Source organism: Pagrus pagrus, assembly GCF_965226575.1.
Source record: "Pagrus pagrus genome assembly, chromosome: 17".
In the NCBI taxonomy this organism is placed as follows: domain Eukaryota; kingdom Metazoa; phylum Chordata; class Actinopteri; order Spariformes; family Sparidae; genus Pagrus; species Pagrus pagrus.
In genome coordinates this window covers 23,094,098-23,112,806 of record NC_140201.1, presented here as the reverse complement: position 1 = coordinate 23,112,806, position 18,709 = coordinate 23,094,098, and the positions used below count along the sequence as shown (strand labels likewise).

The window sequence follows — 18,709 nt, the reverse complement described above, 5'->3', positions numbered from 1 at the left end:
AAATATGCATTTAATGTTAAACGTAGGTTTATATGAGGTACTGGTGCGCCAGGTTAATTTAACTCAGTGGATATGTTCATACAGCCCTTCGCTGTGGCTCAGAAAGAGACCATTGTCCGGGCAGGTGAAATGATGCTTAATGCAATTTTAAACAGAACGAGGTCTGTAGATTATATCCCCCTTGACCAAGGGCATCACTTTGTGAAGGTGGGGACATAAGGGCACAGATGAAAACATTTTTTTCCAAAATGTCTTCAACATTTTAGGAAAAAGAGAGAAGACATCAGAAACTACTTCAGCCAGCTACACTGTAAACTATGTACCGTAAAATCCAGCAAATAAGATACAGATGTATGCAAATCTGAGCTATTCTAGTTAGCTAGCTATCTAATCAGTCCATTCAATGTATTACATTGATTTACAGTATCTGCTATGGTAACATATATTATGATGAAAAACATAAACCACTACATTTTGTCATAATTTCAACGGCTGTGCTTATTCATGTACTATATTGCCTTGCCAGTGTCTTTAACAGTGACATCTTATGCTAATGGTTAATTTGGTTAAACAGAAGCTGTCTGTGGCCCAAGCTGTAAATGAAATTGGATCTCCAAACTAACATTAGTGAAAATGTTGCTATGAATGAGATATGAAATAGGAGCCCATCAGCTCATTTTTGCCCCTGAGCCCTCAAACAGCTTCGTCCGGCCATGAGCCACACAGCAACCTTTGAGCACACAATCAAACAGCTTTCACAGCGCCCATGTTTGCTGCTTACTGTTTTTTCCTGTGGGTTTGACTTTTCCCAAAAAACCCAGAACTGGGAAACATACTGTGCCATATTTATTCACACCTAACTTTCTACAGTACTGTTCCCCTTGTTGTGAAATTGTAAGTCTTTTATTTTGAAAGCGATGTCTCCAAACTTCCTTACCTTTTAATCGATAACGGTTCAGCTTGACGCCCGCGAGAGAGAAAGCCACTCGGCAGCAGATACACAAAGGGAGCGGAAGGACCTGCAGCAATGGGGATCAAACTGTACTACACCACCGTTACTGCCTCACGGACGGTGAGTCGAGTGGCCATAATGTGATAAACTTACCGATGCGTTTGGGTTTCGAGCTCCGGTGTCGGCAGCTAATAATGCTCAGTCCCGTCTGACACACCCAGCACCCTATCAGTACGAGCTCCCCCCTGACTAACAGTGCAGCGGGCCTATGCTGCTCGGCTATGCCCATTTACAACACTAAACGTCAGCATTAGCAGGTCGTAGGCGAAATGAAGATGAGAGTTATCAGTCGTAAATGTAACAAAACATGAAACACTTGCACAGACGACGACATATTGTGTGATTCCACCTAAATTCCGTTATCTTGGTTGTTTTTTCCGTTATCGTGCATGTTTGCCAAGCTATTTGCAGAAATGTATACTCAATACAATGACCCGTATTACTTCCCCTGACATGTGACACTGTCATAGTGTCATTTTGTATGTAAGGCTGGCCGGAATAGCTAAATGTGGCCACCATATGCATTCATTTCCTGTATCGAGAACTGTACGCCAAACTTCATGTAAAAATCAGGCAATTTAATGCTACCTTGCTCAGGGCAAATGTAAATTGTAATGTTCAGGCCTCGTACAAACACTTTATATTAACCGGTTCTGCATACATAAAATACACTAAGCAACACTGAAATGAATTTCAGCACAACAGTCAGTCAATTTTCTTGTACCAGTTACTGCAGCTTGGTGGCAAAGGAGCATGGAAACCAAGTGTAAAGCCTCAGAGGTTACTTAAGTAAGAGCTGCCTGGTAGTTCATATGTTAGCCGAATTTACCAGTACACCCTTTAATCCAGGAAAAGTCATGCGTTTTTTTTATTAGTTGATGTATGTGTTAGTTGGTAAGCAGGATACGTTTAAATAGTTTAACACGGTAATGGAGTTTTGCTATTTATTTCCACTGAATATATTAGGATTGAGTGGAAGAGGTTGACATCCAGACTGCCTGCAGACATCAACAATCTGATGTTGTAAAGCATGACATCCTTTTGTAGGAATACATTTGTGAAACCAGTGCATGGCAAAGCACTGGGCCAAACATCTGGTACCTATTAGCTGTGAGGAATTCATGTAGTGGAAAAAGTTTAGTGACGTGCATGAGCTTTTTAACCCTCTCATGTGCAATAGTGCTGCAAGGTAACCTCCTAATTTATGTGATAGAAGCCTTTAGAGGAAGATTTTGATTGGTTATGTGCCATTGACATCCCGTGTGTCTGCTTTAACACCTGCTGCATGGCCATGTTTTTCTCCTCTCATATTACTATTATTTAATTATTATAGAGCCAAAGGCAAAAAAACACACATCTGCTATTGATGGAATAAGACTTTTCAGAACAGGAGCCTGCATGAAGAGTTTTAACTGAAAATACTTTTAATTTAAGTGAGATATTGAAAATCAATTTTATTAAGTATTATTTTATTATTATATATTATTTTAATGTATGTGTTGGTTTTGACGTATTTCAGTTCATTTAAATGATAGCAAGACCATCTTTTTCTGTTACCTAAATGAAAAGGTATCCAAGTAATCCCACTAAAATGTAACTCCCTTTGTGTCATGCACTTTTTTTTTTTGCTCTTTTAATGCATCTTATGAATTGTTCTACAATGGTATTAAACATAAACAAGTTGAATGCGTGTGTCACATCTGAAATCACTTTCTCATTTTATAAATATTTTGTAGTATATTCAGTTGTATGGTTACTTGTAAACTGTTGTAATTTTGTGCTTCCCACAAGTCAGAAAAGCCTAACTACAGAGTCTGCTTTTTTCTTTTCCGGTCTTGTGATATAAGCGAAAAAAAGTTCCTCTTTTTCATTTGAAGGGCTTGACACTGACCTTCCAACAACTCTGTTTGACGGACTAAATGCCAGCTTGTGTGTTTCCAGTTGGTGGTGTGCTTAGGTGTGGTCCATTTTACAAACACCCCCTCCCAACTTCCTCAGTCAGCCAGAAAGATAGCAGAGCATTCAGGTCACTAGGTCTATTAATCATCATCCAGGAGCCTGATAAAGCCACTGCTTTTTAAAAGCACAGCCTCAAAAAGTACAGTACTTAAAGGATCTAGTTTTACTGTGTCTGGAAAAATGTCTTAACTGTTTATCTCTGCCCTTGAAGAGAAATAGAACTACAAGGTTTATTTGAACAGTCTATTAAAGTCGTTTGATGGCCTTTCGCCTGCTTATTGTTTATCACACTGACTAAACCTTGAACAATATGACAGCCATTACTCTTTTAGAAATGTAGTCAACAGAAGCAGGATTTGAGGTGTGATGGCAAATGTCAATATATCCAGATAATATGCTTAGGTTATAATGAATGCTGTTGCTTTCCAGGTGAAGTCCCAACAGGCAGAAATGATACGAATCCTTGACAGTAAAAGCATCCAGTACGAGCTTGTGGACATCTCTGTTGGCGGGGAGCTTCGGGATGAAATGAGAAGCAAAGCAGGTGACCCCACGGCAGTCCCTCCCCAGCTTTTCAATGAAGACCAATACTGTGGGGTGAGGAAAGCACATACACTTGAAACTTTTAATTTAGAATTTAAAATTCTCCAGAAGTGTATTCATGAAATTATTTAAAACATTTGTGTATATTTTAAACCGTTGACTGTATTAGCATAACAGGTGTATATCACTATCACCATAAATGACAGCTGATGATGAGCAGCATGAAATGCAGTATATAAATGCTGAAGTTTGGTTGTGATAGTTTACTTTATTGTCTACCAGCAAGCATATATTTTAGCTAATGTTATGCTTTTATGTTTAATTTGTAGCCATCAAATATCACGTCTATGCTCTTTAGCTGAAAGAAATATCATATTAAACACTCCTCCCTGTAGGCTTAACAGGGGGCTGTGAAAAGTTTGTAGTAAATAGTGAGATTTCTGCTAATATATTTTTAACTCCATTTGTTGCTGCCATAATTAGCTTTGCTAGCTTTAGTCGATTTTTTACATATATGTGTCTGACATCTATTATTTCATATTCTGTTTGTGTTATTGGTTATTAGTTATATAAGTGAACAGCTAAATGTGCTAGCAACAAACACAAGGTGTACATTTAGCCACAAGCAACAAACTCTTCAGATCCATCTTTAAAGTCTACAGACAGTGATATTGACAATATAAAAGGTTTAATGTGGTGCATTCCTTTAAGCTAAAAAGATGCTAACAGCTTGTTGCGTCACTTAGTTCAAGTGTAAAGTTGACATGTCTTGTACATTGTTAGTTTGATGCTATATATTCGACACTTTGTTCATTTCCAGATTTGTTAATTGTGCTACAGCTTAACTAAACTAGTTGTAATTAAAGCATTGCCACAGAAAAAGACTAGAGCTACTAGACTACAGCATCTGTTATTTAGGGTGAAACAGTTAACATGTGTGTGTTCTTAAACCACCACATTATGTAGTAATTTATCAGCACTCACTAAGGTTTAGATGGTTTAGTCGTAAATAATAACATCATTAACACAACACTGCATGTAAACAAAAAAGTTATTATATTCACATATATATTATATATTCACATTCAGTATTACTCACCAAAATGCATTATGTGTGTGTCCTTGAGGTCTAACAAATGTGATGAATGCCTTTTCTTCCTCATAAAACATTTGCAAAGCAGATTTTTTTCAAAAGTTAGAAACCTGCATTGTTTAAGTCCATGTTTACCAGTAAGCACACTTCTTGGCACATTACTAGTTAGTAGAAATATCTTAAAGGAAGAGTTTGCTCAAAAAAGAAAATTCAGTCATTATCAACTCACCCCATGTTGATGGAAGGTTTTGTAGTCCACAAAACATTTTTGGAGCTTCACAGCAAACATGCCTTGCATCATTCTCCTAAAAAACTGAAGTAGATGGGGACAGGCTTTAAAAATGTAAAGAAAAACAAACAAACAAAAAAAACACTTTTTAACTAACTTACATGGTGAACCCTTTTTTCCTAAATTATAGCACAAATGCAAAATTACGTTAATAAAATAGTTGGTGCAGCAGGCTGGAGGAGTCTATGTGGAAACACTAAACTGTCTTAAGCATTTGGCAACTACCTGGTGAACATAGTGGAGCATTTAGCAGCTAAAGAGTCAGGAGAGTCAACTCATGAGTTGGTGGAGACCAGAAACCGAGCTAAAAAGAGTGAATATTGGATTTGTGTTCAGCTGGTGAGCAAAAACAGGACTTCACATGACCGATAATGTTGCTCCATAACTGCTGGAAGTGTAAATATTAAACTATTTGCTCACCAGTTTGCAATATCCATGAAAAGGGGACATTGTCAGTGTTTGGTTACAGCTCGTTTCTGCTGCCCCCAAGTGACCAAATCAGGTTTAAACATCACATCAGGCATGAATCAGACCGACTAGCTAAGCACACCTGTCAACATCAGTCTGTGCCCAGGAATGTTTGGGCTTTCTGTTAACCTTTAATTAGACGCAACCTAAAGTCGCAGAATTTCTGTTTTCTTGTTTTCTGATCCACACTCTTTCTCTTCGCAGAACTATGAAATGTTTTCGGAGGCGGTGGAAGCAGATACAGTGGATCAATTTCTGAAACTGGCGTGAGGAGGATGGAGTGTTATGCTCCATCTTAACCCCATTCCCCAAACAAACTACCAAACACCCACCCACCCACCTACCCACCCTTTGCCCTAATGGAGGCCCTTTATTCAGTCTCTCTCTGCACCACTGGCAGTGTCCACTCACTTTCAATGCCATGATGAAGGATGCCAAATATATCGTATTCAACTAATCAGAAGACACACATTCCCCCTACTGCACCATTAGACTTTAAAATCAGTCTTAATCTGTTATACTTTTATGTGTTTGTTCTGTTCTTCCTTTGATTTCTTTCAGACCTTTTCCCCGTTTGACAGACTAGTGTTACTAAGAGCTCCTAGTCCACTAGGAGTCAATGAGGCATCTTAATGTGCTGTAATTAGGTCGACTAATCTTGGCCGTGGCCACATGATCGCTGGAGATTAAACTAATCCACTGGATGACAGCAATTCGACCCAGAATCTTCCTGATCCTCCGCAGACCAAACAGACCATCATCACTCAGTCTTAACTACTGTGTCGTCTTTTTCTGTAGCCTTCAAGTTCCCATGTCGTACATGACTGCGCACTATTTGTACTTCACATGGATGCAAATGCACACGGAAGTAGCAAGGACTTTAGTGTCCTTAAACCCAATTAATGAAGAAATATAGCAGCTCAAGGATGTCTCTCTGGGGCGAGAAAACTTTTTGTAATTTTGGTCCATTGGTCACCTTATGGGGACCCACTGTGCTCATCTGACCTACTTCGATAATGTACAGATTACAAACTTTTCTGAGGAGGTTAGGTCTTCATGGGGGGCACTTGGACATCAGTATTCCAAACATCCTGGCCACACCACTGGTGTTTAGCATCAAAACATGTTGAATTTGGGTACCAAACGCTCTCATTAGGTATGTTATAAAGGTCACCAATGGGCCACACTTACTAAAAAGGTTGGTATATTCCTTTAAAAAACAGTGATAGAACCTTCCAGTAGTTAGCTGCTTAATTTTAGCATCCAGCGGAGCAAGATGAAAACTTTTCTTAATGTCACATTTGGTGCCAATATATATCTGTAATGCATATTTGCAGGTGGATATTCACTATAGTATTAGTACTTTCCTGCTATCTTCTATGTTTTTCACAATCCATATAACTTGAAAGCTTTGTTCCTGTATTGTTGACTGACTGAACAAAAAGACACCAAACACCTAGAAGGAAGCATTTCTTATTGATTGTAAATGACTAGAGTGAAATGATGTGAATCTAACATCATCCCTGTTAAAAGGGCCTTTTTTTGGGGCAAGTTTTTCCTCACTCGAATCGAGGGTCGAAGGACAGAGGGTGTCGTCTCTGTACAGATTGTAAAGTCCTCTGAGGCAAACTGTGATTTGTGAATTTGGGCTATACAAATAAAATTTGATTTGATTTGATTTGATTTAACAGCTTTCAACCACGTAGCTTTTCCTTCCTCTGTTTATTTTGTGTTACAGTTTCACTGATTGTCCTGGGCATGAAGATGCATTAATGTGACTATGCACTGAAACCCTGTCTCATTCTGAACACAGACATAAAGGTCAAAGCTGGTTTGTTTCAATTGACCTGACTGAAGTCTTAAGGCTAGCCACATGGGAAAAATGAAGGCATCACTTACTTGTGCTTTTACGTATGTGCATTGATTCAGTTATGTAATCTCAATGTAAAAATCATGTTTGGGTCGCATCTCTCTCTTTTTTTTTTTTTTTAATTGAGAACAACATGGTTTCCCTCTCTTACTTGTAACATCTGTTAAACCCTCCCTGCTTTCACAATTGTGCTGTTACGGTTTGGGATCCCTAGTAATGACAGCCTTCACACACGATGTTTGTGCACTGTTTTGTAAGTCGATGGTTGTAAGTTGTTTGCCTGTTATTGATGTATATTCACTATCAACCATGATTTAGACATTCCATGTCTCTCTCTGAGCTCCTGCTTTGCTTTTGGACCAATTCCCCTTGGCCAAAAAATGAAGAAAATAGGGAATAAAATGCTGTTGTCTTCCAAGAAGATTGTGAAAAGTGATTTATGGGTGAATAAAATAAAATGGAGTTGAATCTACCTGTCTGGGTATTTCTTCAAATTCATCAGTCGGAGCGATACAAAACTTTGGACTAGAAAAGTGTTATTTTTTATTTTTAGACCTCATTTTAATGAGGAATTTTACAAGACTGTATTGGAGCATGTGCTCACCAGCAAGAGGGTCATATTTAATTTGCAAGTCAGTGGAATATTCTGATTGCCAATACAGTCACATGGATGATGTCTTCAACACTCTGGATCACCAGGGTCAGTACATTCATAGCATGATTTGCCTGTGAACTACAAATTTTCACTGAACCACTGAATACTTACTACTTAATTATACATATGTTGTGTATATAATGATGAATAAAGTGCACACACACGCACACGTAGTTAGTCTAAATTTAAATGCATAGATAGTTGATGACTTAAAGGATAACTACCGTTTTTTACAACCTGGACCTTATTTCTGGCAAAATATATGATCATTTACTCACCCAGATAACTTTGGTGTCATTCGGCGTCGTTCGGACGAAATTAGATCCAGTGTAGCGGCGATATATCCATATAATGGGAGAGACGGGGCAGCGACACACAGCCAAACTAGTTAATTTCATCAATATTTTGTTATGATATGCTAGCGCTATTCCCCTCTGAGTCCGGGCTCGTCCGTTATCAACATCCGGGGTCAAACTAGCAGTAGCAGCTACAGGTAAACAAGCCGCGCTGTCGCGGGTGCGCGCGCAGCTCAGAGACGACATCTTCCAGGTCAGAGGTAGTAGATCAGCCTACAGACCCCGGATGTTGACAATAGACGAGCCCGGACTCAGAGGCTAATAGCGCTAGCATTTCATAACAAAATATTGATGAAATGAACTAGTTTCGTGGCAGATAATGCGTTATATAGAGGCTGTGTGTCGCTGCCCCGTCTCTCCCATTATATGGATATATCGCCGCTACACTGGATCTAATTTCGTCTGAACGACGCCGAATGACACCAAAGTTATCTGGGTGAGTAAATGACCATATATTTTGCCAGAAATAAGGTCCAGGTTGTAAAAAACGGTAGTTATCCTTTAATTCATGTAACAAAATTTATTTTATTTTATGTTAATTAGTAATTAGAAAATCTTTGGAAAAAGTTAATTTGATTATGATGAAGAATATTATTATATGACTGCAAAAAATCTAAGCAAGTACATTAAATGTACATTTATATAGGTAAAGGGTATAGAGTAGGTCCCCATAAGCTGTAGAAACACATAGAGCTTGGGTAGGTAATTCTGTTCATAAGCATTTTCTATCATATTTGTATAACATTTCTTAACATCCTGACAGCATTCAAAATATTACATGATTTGAAAAAAAACCCAAAACAAAATAAATCCATGATCTCTGGCAGCGACAGGGCTGTAAAAACTTCATCCACTCAACTTTACCAGCCCAACAATTTTGTATGGACAGACTACCTGTCAATCAATCTGCCCTTACCTGACCACCCTGTGCTGACTCCGCCCATCAGTCATCGCGCGTGAACGGGCTGATGAAACACACTGCTGGAGCTGTGACTGACTTACGACAAGAATGGCAGAGAAACTACAGCCACACTTCTCATCACCAGCGGTACCTACAGCAGCTTACACTGCTGAACAGAGACAGAAAAGAAACACTGAACTCAAGAAGGCTACCAAAAAAAGAAGTTAGACAGTGCAAGAAGTAAAACGTTAGCTTCTTATGTTGCTGTCGTATGTATTCACCCAACACTAACGTTAGCAGTTTGTAGCTGACGTTAGCTAGCTAGCTAGCTTAAATAGCAGACTACTGCCATATGAAACGTATTTATATGTAACGTAACCGTTTACACACAGGCCAACGTTTACACGTACTGCGGATCTAATCCATATAGCAGTGTTCACATGCACTGCTACCCTGGGCTGTTTGGAAGAGCTGTATCTGAGGGGCGGACTAAGTCTTGTGTGCTACACGTGTGAAAGGCCAAGTCCACTGTTCAGAGGTCCTGGGAAGATTACATATATCTGTGAATATAGTTTGCATTGTATTTGTGAGCCGATGTTGTCAGATGGTATTTTATGTTCATTCATATAGACTTTGAACTAGATGTTTTACAAATGTGCTGATGTTGCCTATTTATGTGTCCTATAGTTACAAGAGGGACACATCAACTTCCAGCCTTGAAGCATCAGTTCACAGCAGAACCATGTCCTGATGCAACAATACACATGTATAGAAACCCCTCTGTTGATATTTAGAGTATCAAACAGATCGATACTCTCACTCTCTCTGAGTTCCATAGTAACAGCTTTGAGTAGAAAATACATTTCTACAAGCCTCAAAAAATTTTACATAAATTATGTATTTTTTTAGCCCTCTGTGTGTATTACTAAGTACGCACATACCTGGTACATCAAAAGACAGCTTCCAGTTGGGATCTGCTATTACCATTGGGGGATGGTGGCCACATTAGCAAAAGAAATCATACTGATAAGCAGTAAGTGCAGAGTAGTGAAAAAATGCCCCCCGGATGGTGTTGTGGTGGATTGTCAAATTCAGTTGATGCTCCATAGCACTGATGAATCTTCCAATAGCTGTGTGGGTCTGTTAAAAGATCAAGCAATTAGTTGTTCTATACTTACTGTACAAATTAGTGCTATTTTATGTTTCTAATTGAATGAAAAAAGGACCATATTACCCTCAGTAAATTTGTCATGAAAGAGCATAACTGAAGGGTCAGAAACACTTTGTTATTGTAATTGTGGAAGCCTGTCAAGTAATTCTGAAATCTGACAGGTGTTCTGCAGACAGGGCACGTTTTGATATAGATGTAGCACTATGAAGTTGTGTATGGTGGATTTCAGCTGTGTGGCTCTTCCCAGCCAATTGCTGTGAGAGAGCACCTTATAAAGGCAGGCAGAAGGCACCTGGTGGTCCCTTGCTTGACGGAGCCTGGGTCATGTCACTTCCTGACGCCCTCGACTTCCTCTTCCGCTTGGCGGCAGGTAGGCTGGCGGCGGCGACTGCAGTCTGGTCCTAATGCTGTCCATCCAGTTCATTCTGGTTATTTTATTTCAGAGGTTCGCTTGGGTGTTGCTGCTGGCTGCATGCTGCTCGCCGCTTGCTGTCCGCTGCTGGTCGGCCCTCGTGTAGCCGAGCTCTTCGCTCCACGCCGTGCCGACCGGGATTGCCTGACCGGTATGTAGCACAGTGACCTTAGCTTCTTCCTCCAGCCATTAGTAAGTTGCTCATATCTGTTCTTTTATTGATCCATCCAGGTCTTATTTCAGCGTTGCCGTGGCCGAATTGTTGCTTGGTGACGCCGTATTACTGTGCATTGTCGGACCTGTCACCTCTTAATCTGTGCGTGTGTGCATGTGTGAGAACAGTGGGAAAGTTTCTTATTTTCTTTTCTTCATGATCAGTTGCTCTTTATGGTATTTTCTTTATTTTTCTTTTGTAACAATGTCATTGATTATGTAGATTTCGTTAATTCTATTTGATTTGTTATCGTGTTAATTATTAGAGACTTTGTATAGTTAATTTCTTGATTTCTTATGTGTGTTTTGTGATTAGTTGCATCTAATTTCTTTTGTTTCTCACTTGCTGTCCCCCCATTCAGGTGCTGAGTCTAGGGTGGCGGATTGGTGTCCAGGTGGCAGTGTCCCTCTTTGTGTTAGCACTTTTTGGGTTGATTTTGTTTCACTTTCATTTACTTCCCATGTTGCTGTGTTATTTTGCAACTCCCCTGGTAGTTTGGAAGGCATTCTTTTGCAGTTACACAAGTATTCTACATTTTTTTTTAATCTGTTCTGAACTAATTTGATGGAGGTGGCGTCTTTCCTGGAAGGTCCAACATCGAGACATAAATGTGGACACACATTCTTCTCTTTGTGCCTGTGAGCCTCAGTGCTCACTGGGGAGGGCAGGAAGGAGGAGACAGAGGCCGACGGTGCAAGTGTACCGGCTTTTATTGCCCAGGAGGTCAAACAAAAACAATTAACAACAAACAAACAGCAGTCTCTCTCGGCCGAGGGCTTCCGCGTCTTGTCGGCGCTGTGCGGCTCTGCTTCGGTCCTCCCACAGGACCCAGCCTACTGCAAGAGACCAGAACCAGGTTACAAGCATGCTTATATAGCTGACTGATTACCTGATTCTGTCCAGCTGTCTGAGCACCGGCTGAGCCACTCCTCCCTCTCCTCCAGCAGCCGGCGCCTCAACCACACCCCACTGCCACATACCCCCACCGCCCGACTTAGGCCGGGATCCCGCCGGCCGCAAGCCCACTCCCCCCCCCCTCCGCCGAGCGGGAGAGGAAGTCAGCCACAACCATGCGGTTACCCGGCCTATGGATCACCTTGAACCTGAAAGGCTGCAAAGCCAGATACCAGCGAGTGATCCGCGCGTTGGCATCTTTCATGCGGTGGAGCCACTGGAGCGGGGCATGGTCCGACCAGAGGGTGAATGGGCGCCCCAGGAGGTAGTAGCGGAGGGCACCGACCGCCCACCGTATGGCGAGGCACTCCTTTTCCACCGTACTGTAGTTCACCTCCCGCTGAGCCAGCTTCCGGCTAATGTACAGTACGGGGCGGTCGACCCCCTCCACCTCCTGGGACAAAACGGCCCCCAGCCCACTGTTCGAGGCGTCGGTCTGCAGGATGAAAGGGAGAGAAAAGTTAGGAGTGTACAAGAGTGGCTCCCCACAGAGGGCTTGTTTTACCCTCTCAAACGCCAGCTGGCACGGCTCCGTCCACTGGACCGGATCCGAGGCACTCTTACGGGTCAGGTCGGTTAGGGGGCTGGTCAGCTCCGAGAAGGCCGGAATAAACCTCCTATAGTAACCAGCCAGCCCCAGAAACCTCCTGACCTCTTTTTTCGTCCTGGGTAGTGGGCAGGCCGCAATCGCTGCGGTCTTTTGTACCTGTGGCCGCACCTGCCCGCCGCCCAGGTGGTACCCCAAATACCGTACCTCCCTCCGTCCCACCGCACACTTCTTCGGATTGGCCGTGAGCCCCGCCTGCCTCAGAGAGTCGAGCACTGCCCCCACCTGCTGCACATGCTGCCCCCAGGTCTCACTATGAATGATCACATCATCCAAGTAGGCAGCAGCATATGCAGAGTGAGGCCGCAGCACCCGGTCCATGAGGCGCTGGAAAGTGGCTGGGGCCCCGAACAATCCGAACGGAAGTGTGACGAACTGGTACAAACCGTACGGAGTGGAGAAGGCCGTTTTTTCCTTGGACTCTAGCGACAGGGGAATCTGCCAGTAGCCCTTGGTCAAATCCAATGTCGTATAAAAGCGAGCCGTGCCCAGCCGATCCAGGAGTTCGTCGACCCGGGGCATTGGATAGGCATCGAATTTGGACACCTCGTTGACCCTGCGATAGTCCACACAGAACCGTACTGACCCATCGGACTTGCGAACCAGCACGATGGGGCAACACCAGTCACTGTTGGACTCTTCTATTACTCCCATCTCCAACATGGCCTGAAGCTCCGCCTGAACAATTTTCCTCTTGTGTTCGGGCAGCCGATAGGGTCGTGACCGGACTGTCACACCCAGGGGTGTTTCTATGTGGTGGTGTATGAGGCAGGTGCGTCCTGGCAGGGGAGAGAACACGTCAGCAAAACGCTGCTGCAACGAGGCCACATCTGCTCTCTGGCTCGGTGAGAGATGGTCACCAAAGGGGACCGGCACTGGCTGGTTTGAATTAGCCACCTCCGGTCCCAACTCATCTCTCTCGATCACCGTGGTTGCCAGAGAAACAGGCGTCACCTCCCTCCAGGCTTTAAGGAGGTTGAGGTGGTAAATTTGTGTGGCCCCACCCCTGTCAGAACGCACCACCTCATAGTCAACATCCCCCACTCGCCGTGTGACCACAAAGGGCCCTTGCCACTTGGCGAGTAATTTGGAGCTCGAGGAGGGGAGTAATACAAGCACTTTATCTCCCGGTGCAAACTGTCTGAGTTTAGCCCCTCTGTTGTACAGCCGTTGTTGACGCTCCTGGGCCTGGAGCAAATGCTCACGTGACAACTTACCCAGTGCATGGAGCTTTGCTCGCAGGTCCAGGACGTGCTGTACCTCGTTTTTGCTGGTGCTCGGACCCGTCTCCCAGCTTTCCTTAACCAGGTCCAAGACACCCCGGGGTCTTCTGCCGAACAGGAGTTCAAAGGGGGAAAATCCCGTGGAGGCCTGGGGAACCTCCCGCACTGCAAACAACAGAGGGTCCAACCATTTATCCCAATTACGGCTATCCTCGTGCACGAACTTACGAATCATGTTCTTTAGTGTCTTGTTGAACCGCTCCACCAGGCCGTCGGTCTGGGGGTGGTATACACTAGTCCGGATTGAATGGACGCCCAATAACTCGTACAGTTCGCGTAGTGTCCGTGACATAAATGACGTGCCCTGATCAGTCAGGATCTCTTTCGGGATCCCGACTCGGGAGATTACCTGAAACAGTGCCTGTGCCACGCTCCTTGCGGAGATGGTGCGCAGGGGCACTGCCTCGGGATAGCGCGTTGCATAGTCCACTAGGACTAACACAAAGCGATATCCCCGTGCGCTCCGGTCTAATGGCCCGACGAGGTCCATGGCGATTCTATCAAACGGGACCTCAATCAGTGGTAAGGGGCGCAGCGGCGCTTTTGGGGTGGCCGGCGGGTTGACCAGCTGACATTCGCGGCAGGACGCACACCACCGACTTACATCCGCCCGAATGCCCGGCCAGTAAAATCGGGCCACGATCCGGCTCAGTGTTTTATCATAGCCGAGGTGACCTGCCATGGGGTTGTGATGAGCCGCCTGGAAAATTGTTTCCCGACGGCTTTGGGGCACCAACAACTGGGTGAGCTCTTCTCCGGTCCGAGCGTCACGCGTCGCTCTGTATAACCTGTCCCTAATGACGACAAAATAGGGGTGAGTGGGTGCTGTGCCAGGGTGCACCTGGCAACCATCAATTCTCATCACTTGGTCAAAGGCGTGACGGAGGGTCTCATCCCGAGACTGCTCGAGTGGAAAATCTTCCATGGAGGCGATCTGGGGGGCCCCCGGAGCCAGCTGGGCTGGCCCCGGTGGCCCCGTGCCCCCCCCGGCAGCGTCAGGACGAGGCACCCCCGTCTCACCACTGAGCACAGCACACCACTCACATTTCCCTGACATACGTGACTGCACCCTCATAGTTTCCCCCGCTAAGCTAGCGAACCCCGGCCAATTCGTGCCCAAGATTAGAGGGTGCAGGAGGCGAGTGCTAACTCCAGCCCTGACCTTATGCTTTTTCCCTCTAAAACAAATTTCCAGAGTCACCACCGGATAATCGTGAATATCCCCATGCACACACCTCACCTTCACCCACGATGCCTCTAGCAACGCCCCTGGTCGAACCAAGCGCTGGTGGATCATGGTCTGTTCACAACCAGAGTCCAGCAGAGCTTGGTGTGTACCCCCCTGCATACATACCGGTATACGATACGTCCCTTCCGGACCGGGGGAGGGGGCCGGCGGTCCCGCAACCCGAACCACTTGCCCCACCTCCATGAGCGGGCACTCCGCCCGGAGATGGCCGGGCTGCCCGCACCGCCAGCACCCCTGCCCTGGCATCTGAGGAGCCCCCCGGGGCGCCGGTCGCTCAGACGCGTAGGCCGGGCCCTGCGGAACAGGAGACAGAGAGCGGTTAGAGTCCCAGAGCGGAGCATGCTCCGGGGAGGTGTGTGTGTATGTGTGCGCGTGTGGGGCGGCTGCCGCCGGGAATCTCCTCCTCGGGGCCGGGGTGGGACGGCCCGCCGGGATCGTCGCTGGCCTCGCCTCCTCCTTCATGCTCCGCCGGGGCAGGGAGAGGTGGTCCTCCGCGAGGACGATCGCGGCCGCGATGTCGGGGGGTCGGTGGCACTGGACCCAGTTGGAGGTGGAGGAGGGCAGCCCGGCGACGAACTGCTCCAGTGCCACCTGGCCGACGATGTCCTCCGCGGAGTTCGTCGCCGGCTGGAGCCAGCGTGTCGCGGTGTCGAGGAGCCGCTGCGCGTAGGCAAAGGGGCGGCCGGCCTCCTCAAAAGAGAGCCCCCTGAACCGCCGCCGGTGTCCCTCGGGTGTACTGCCTAGACGGTCCAGGATGGCCCTCTTCAGCAGCGCGAAGTTAACCCGGGAGGCCGCCGGCAGGCTGTGCGCGGCCAGCTGCGCTACCCCGGTGAGTAGAGGAAGAAGCCGGACCGCCCACTCCCCCTCCGGCCACCCACACGCCTCCGCCGTGCCCTCGAAGATGTCCAGGTACGCCTCCGGATCATCTTCAGCGGTCATCCGTTGGAGGGCAAACGGCGGAGGCCGGCCCCGGCCGGGCTCCGTAGCCGCGTCCGGAGGGCCCAGGGTGACCGGGCGCTGCAGCAGCTCCCGCAGGAGAGCACGATCGTCCCGCTGGGCCGCCGCAATATCCACGAGGGCCTGAGATTGCTGCTGCTGAAGCGCGGTGGTGCTCTCCTGCATCGTGGCGAGGTGCTGGAGAGCCAGCGACAACGGCGTCTGTGCCTCCATGTCAGGTCCCTGTTCAGGCACCAGATGTGAGCCTCAGTGCTCACTGGGGAGGGCAGGAAGGAGGAGACAGAGGCCGACGGTGCAAGTGTACCGGCTTTTATTGCCCAGGAGGTCAAACAAAAACAATTAACAACAAACAAACAGCCGTCTCTCTCGGCCGAGGGCTTCCGCGTCTTGTCGGCGCTGTGCGGCTCTGCTTCGGTCCTCCCACAGGACCCAGCCTACTGCAAGAGACCAGAACCAGGTTACAAGCATGCTTATATAGCTGACTGATTACCTGATTCTGTCCAGCTGTCTGAGCACCGGCTGAGCCACTCCTCCCTCTCCTCCAGCAGCCGGCGCCTCAACCACACCCCACTGCCACAGTGCCTTTGCAGCGACATGTCCACTTTCTACTTCCAGTGTCACTCTTGTTCTGCCAAAACGACACCAACTGTCCACTTTTGATGTGTACATGGAAAAGTTTACTTTACTGCCTGAATATCCGTGTTCATCAAAAAACACAGGATATACACATGGAGTCCCATCCTGTGTGGCTCTCTCATTTAGGTTTGTGCATTCCTGTTTAGTAGTGCTGGAAATCAGCCCCTTTTCGAACATCTCCTCAATTACGGTAGTCTGCAGCAGAGGTGGCTGGTTGTACTTGAAATGCTTTACTCTGTCCAAATGTATGCATTCTCTGCCCATGGCCATAAACTCCCTGCAGCTTGGCACTTCGCAGTCAAGGACCTGCCTAGTAAAGGACACATGAATTATCGGCCGTGGTCCAGACTTGTCCTGTGCTGTAACAAAAATCCCTCTCTTCATCCACAAGGAAGATGGGTTCCGTTTCCTTGTTGTGTTTGTCCAACTCGTGTCTTCTTAATGTAGGTGCACTAGAAAAACATGCATCACATGCAGGACACTGAAAGGATTTACAGTTCTGTTTGTCAGATTCTGCTGGCTTCTCTTTCACAGATAACAAATCTGGAGAAAGGAGAAGAAACATATTACAGGATGTATGTGGCATTATTTTTTCTCAAATATTAAGCATGTTATGTCATGGCATACTGTAGTACAGTAAAACAATATAAATAAAATTCACTGTGCAGACACTTGCTTGTAATACTTGGTTAAGTGCTATATGACTGGAAATATAAAAAAAATATATCTACTGCATTTTTGTCATTATAGCACTGATTAGCATAAAATAAGCTTCAGTGGGCAGTGTTCTCTAAGACTTATACAAAACAAAGTCGCTGGGCCTTTGAGGCAACTGTATCAATTCAAATATAGGTTTTTTCTTATGTTAATACATACCTGGGAGGAGTGTCTTACTCTGAAGAATCAACCCTGTCCAACCCTGAGGGAAAAAAAATCAAATTTCATTAACTGTGTAAGTTATTTAATAGTATTATTATTATAACTTGAGGTTCCTAACCATATGTTGGTATAGATATAAAAACTTGAGTCATTTTCAGTGAGTCAGCCATCACTATTAGACTGAGTAACATTGCTTCATCATGCCAAGGTACACTTATTTAAGGCCAGCTTTAAATTACTGGAACAAAAAAATGTATGGCCAATAGATGTGATGAATTACTTTTACATACACCAGTCTGTGTAAATAACTGTGTTCATGGAAAATGCTGATGACGGAGAGTACAATATCTGTTTTTTCTGTGTTTTTGAGTGATCTTACCATGTGTTTTCAGATGATTTTCAAAAGAATGTTTTCTTTCTATGATGGATTGGCACTTGGGACAGTGCCAATGGCTCCTTTGTGTCAGCTTCACCTCACAGTGACATGGTATACTAAAAGTGTCTGTGGAAAGATGAAAACAAATGTGAAAATGAACACATTAGGCCAAGAACATAGATTGATATGACACTGGAATTTGGTAAAAACCTTTAACAAAATTGAACAGCCATGGTAGACTTATTACGCGTACCAACTGCATCGTCGCTGAAGCACACTGCATATTTTTTTAGATGGTCTCTGGTTGCCACTGTGGCAACATTGCAGTAAGGGCAATTGTTGTCGTCATTATGGTAAAAGTCCTCTGTTGTTGTGAAGGCTGTATTGAGCACTAAATAACAGTACAAATTGGTATTATTGGTATACTGATATTGACTTCAAAAATATGATGAATAGCTCAAACTAAATAAAATATATACTACATGAAATCCAAGAGTTTACTTGAAGCCATATTTGTCAAGTAGCCTGTCAACTACAAGGCAAAAAATTATCATTATTTTTATAGTGTCATTCACATAAGACCGACAGCTATAGCACATAGGCGTTTTCCAACACGCTCCATGGATGCACTATGTCCCACGCCCTGCGCTCCATCCTGACCCCGGACCTATAGGCTCAGACCTGGCCAGAACAGGACCTCCTCATGGACAAATTAGGCACTGCGCATATTACAATCTCGATTTTGTGCCCTTAATATAAACATAAAATAATGGGTTGGAATTATATAGTGCTTTTCAGGCAATGAAAGTGCTTTAAAGGAACAAT

The 18,709-nt window shown here is 45.1% G+C and overlaps 1 protein-coding gene across 1 annotated transcript; it reads left to right on the top strand.

Moving 5' to 3' along the window:
• Nucleotides 1–924: 924 nt before the first annotated feature.
• On the top strand, nt 925–7,706 carry sh3bgrl3 (SH3 domain binding glutamate-rich protein like 3). Its single transcript, XM_084380405.1, has 3 exons — nt 925–1,072; nt 3,401–3,568; nt 5,569–7,706. Exons 1-3 carry the CDS (start codon nt 1,028–1,030, stop codon nt 5,632–5,634), a joined length of 279 nt encoding a protein of 92 aa, XP_084236531.1. The 5' UTR covers nt 925–1,027; the 3' UTR covers nt 5,635–7,706.
• Nucleotides 7,707–18,709: the final 11,003 nt, after the last annotated feature.

What these genes read in the sequence shown, in the direction of transcription:
- sh3bgrl3 (XM_084380405.1), top strand. Translation starts at nt 1,028, where the DNA reads ATGGGGATCAAACTGTACTACACCACCGTTACTGCCTCACGGACG. An exon ending in CCGTTACTGCCTCACGGACG is followed by an intron (nt 1,073 to 3,400) that starts GTGAGTCGAGTG and finishes GTTGCTTTCCAG; the next exon opens with GTGAAGTCCCAACAGGCAGA. An exon ending in ATGAAGACCAATACTGTGGG is followed by an intron (nt 3,569 to 5,568) that starts GTGAGGAAAGCA and finishes TTCTCTTCGCAG; the next exon opens with AACTATGAAATGTTTTCGGA.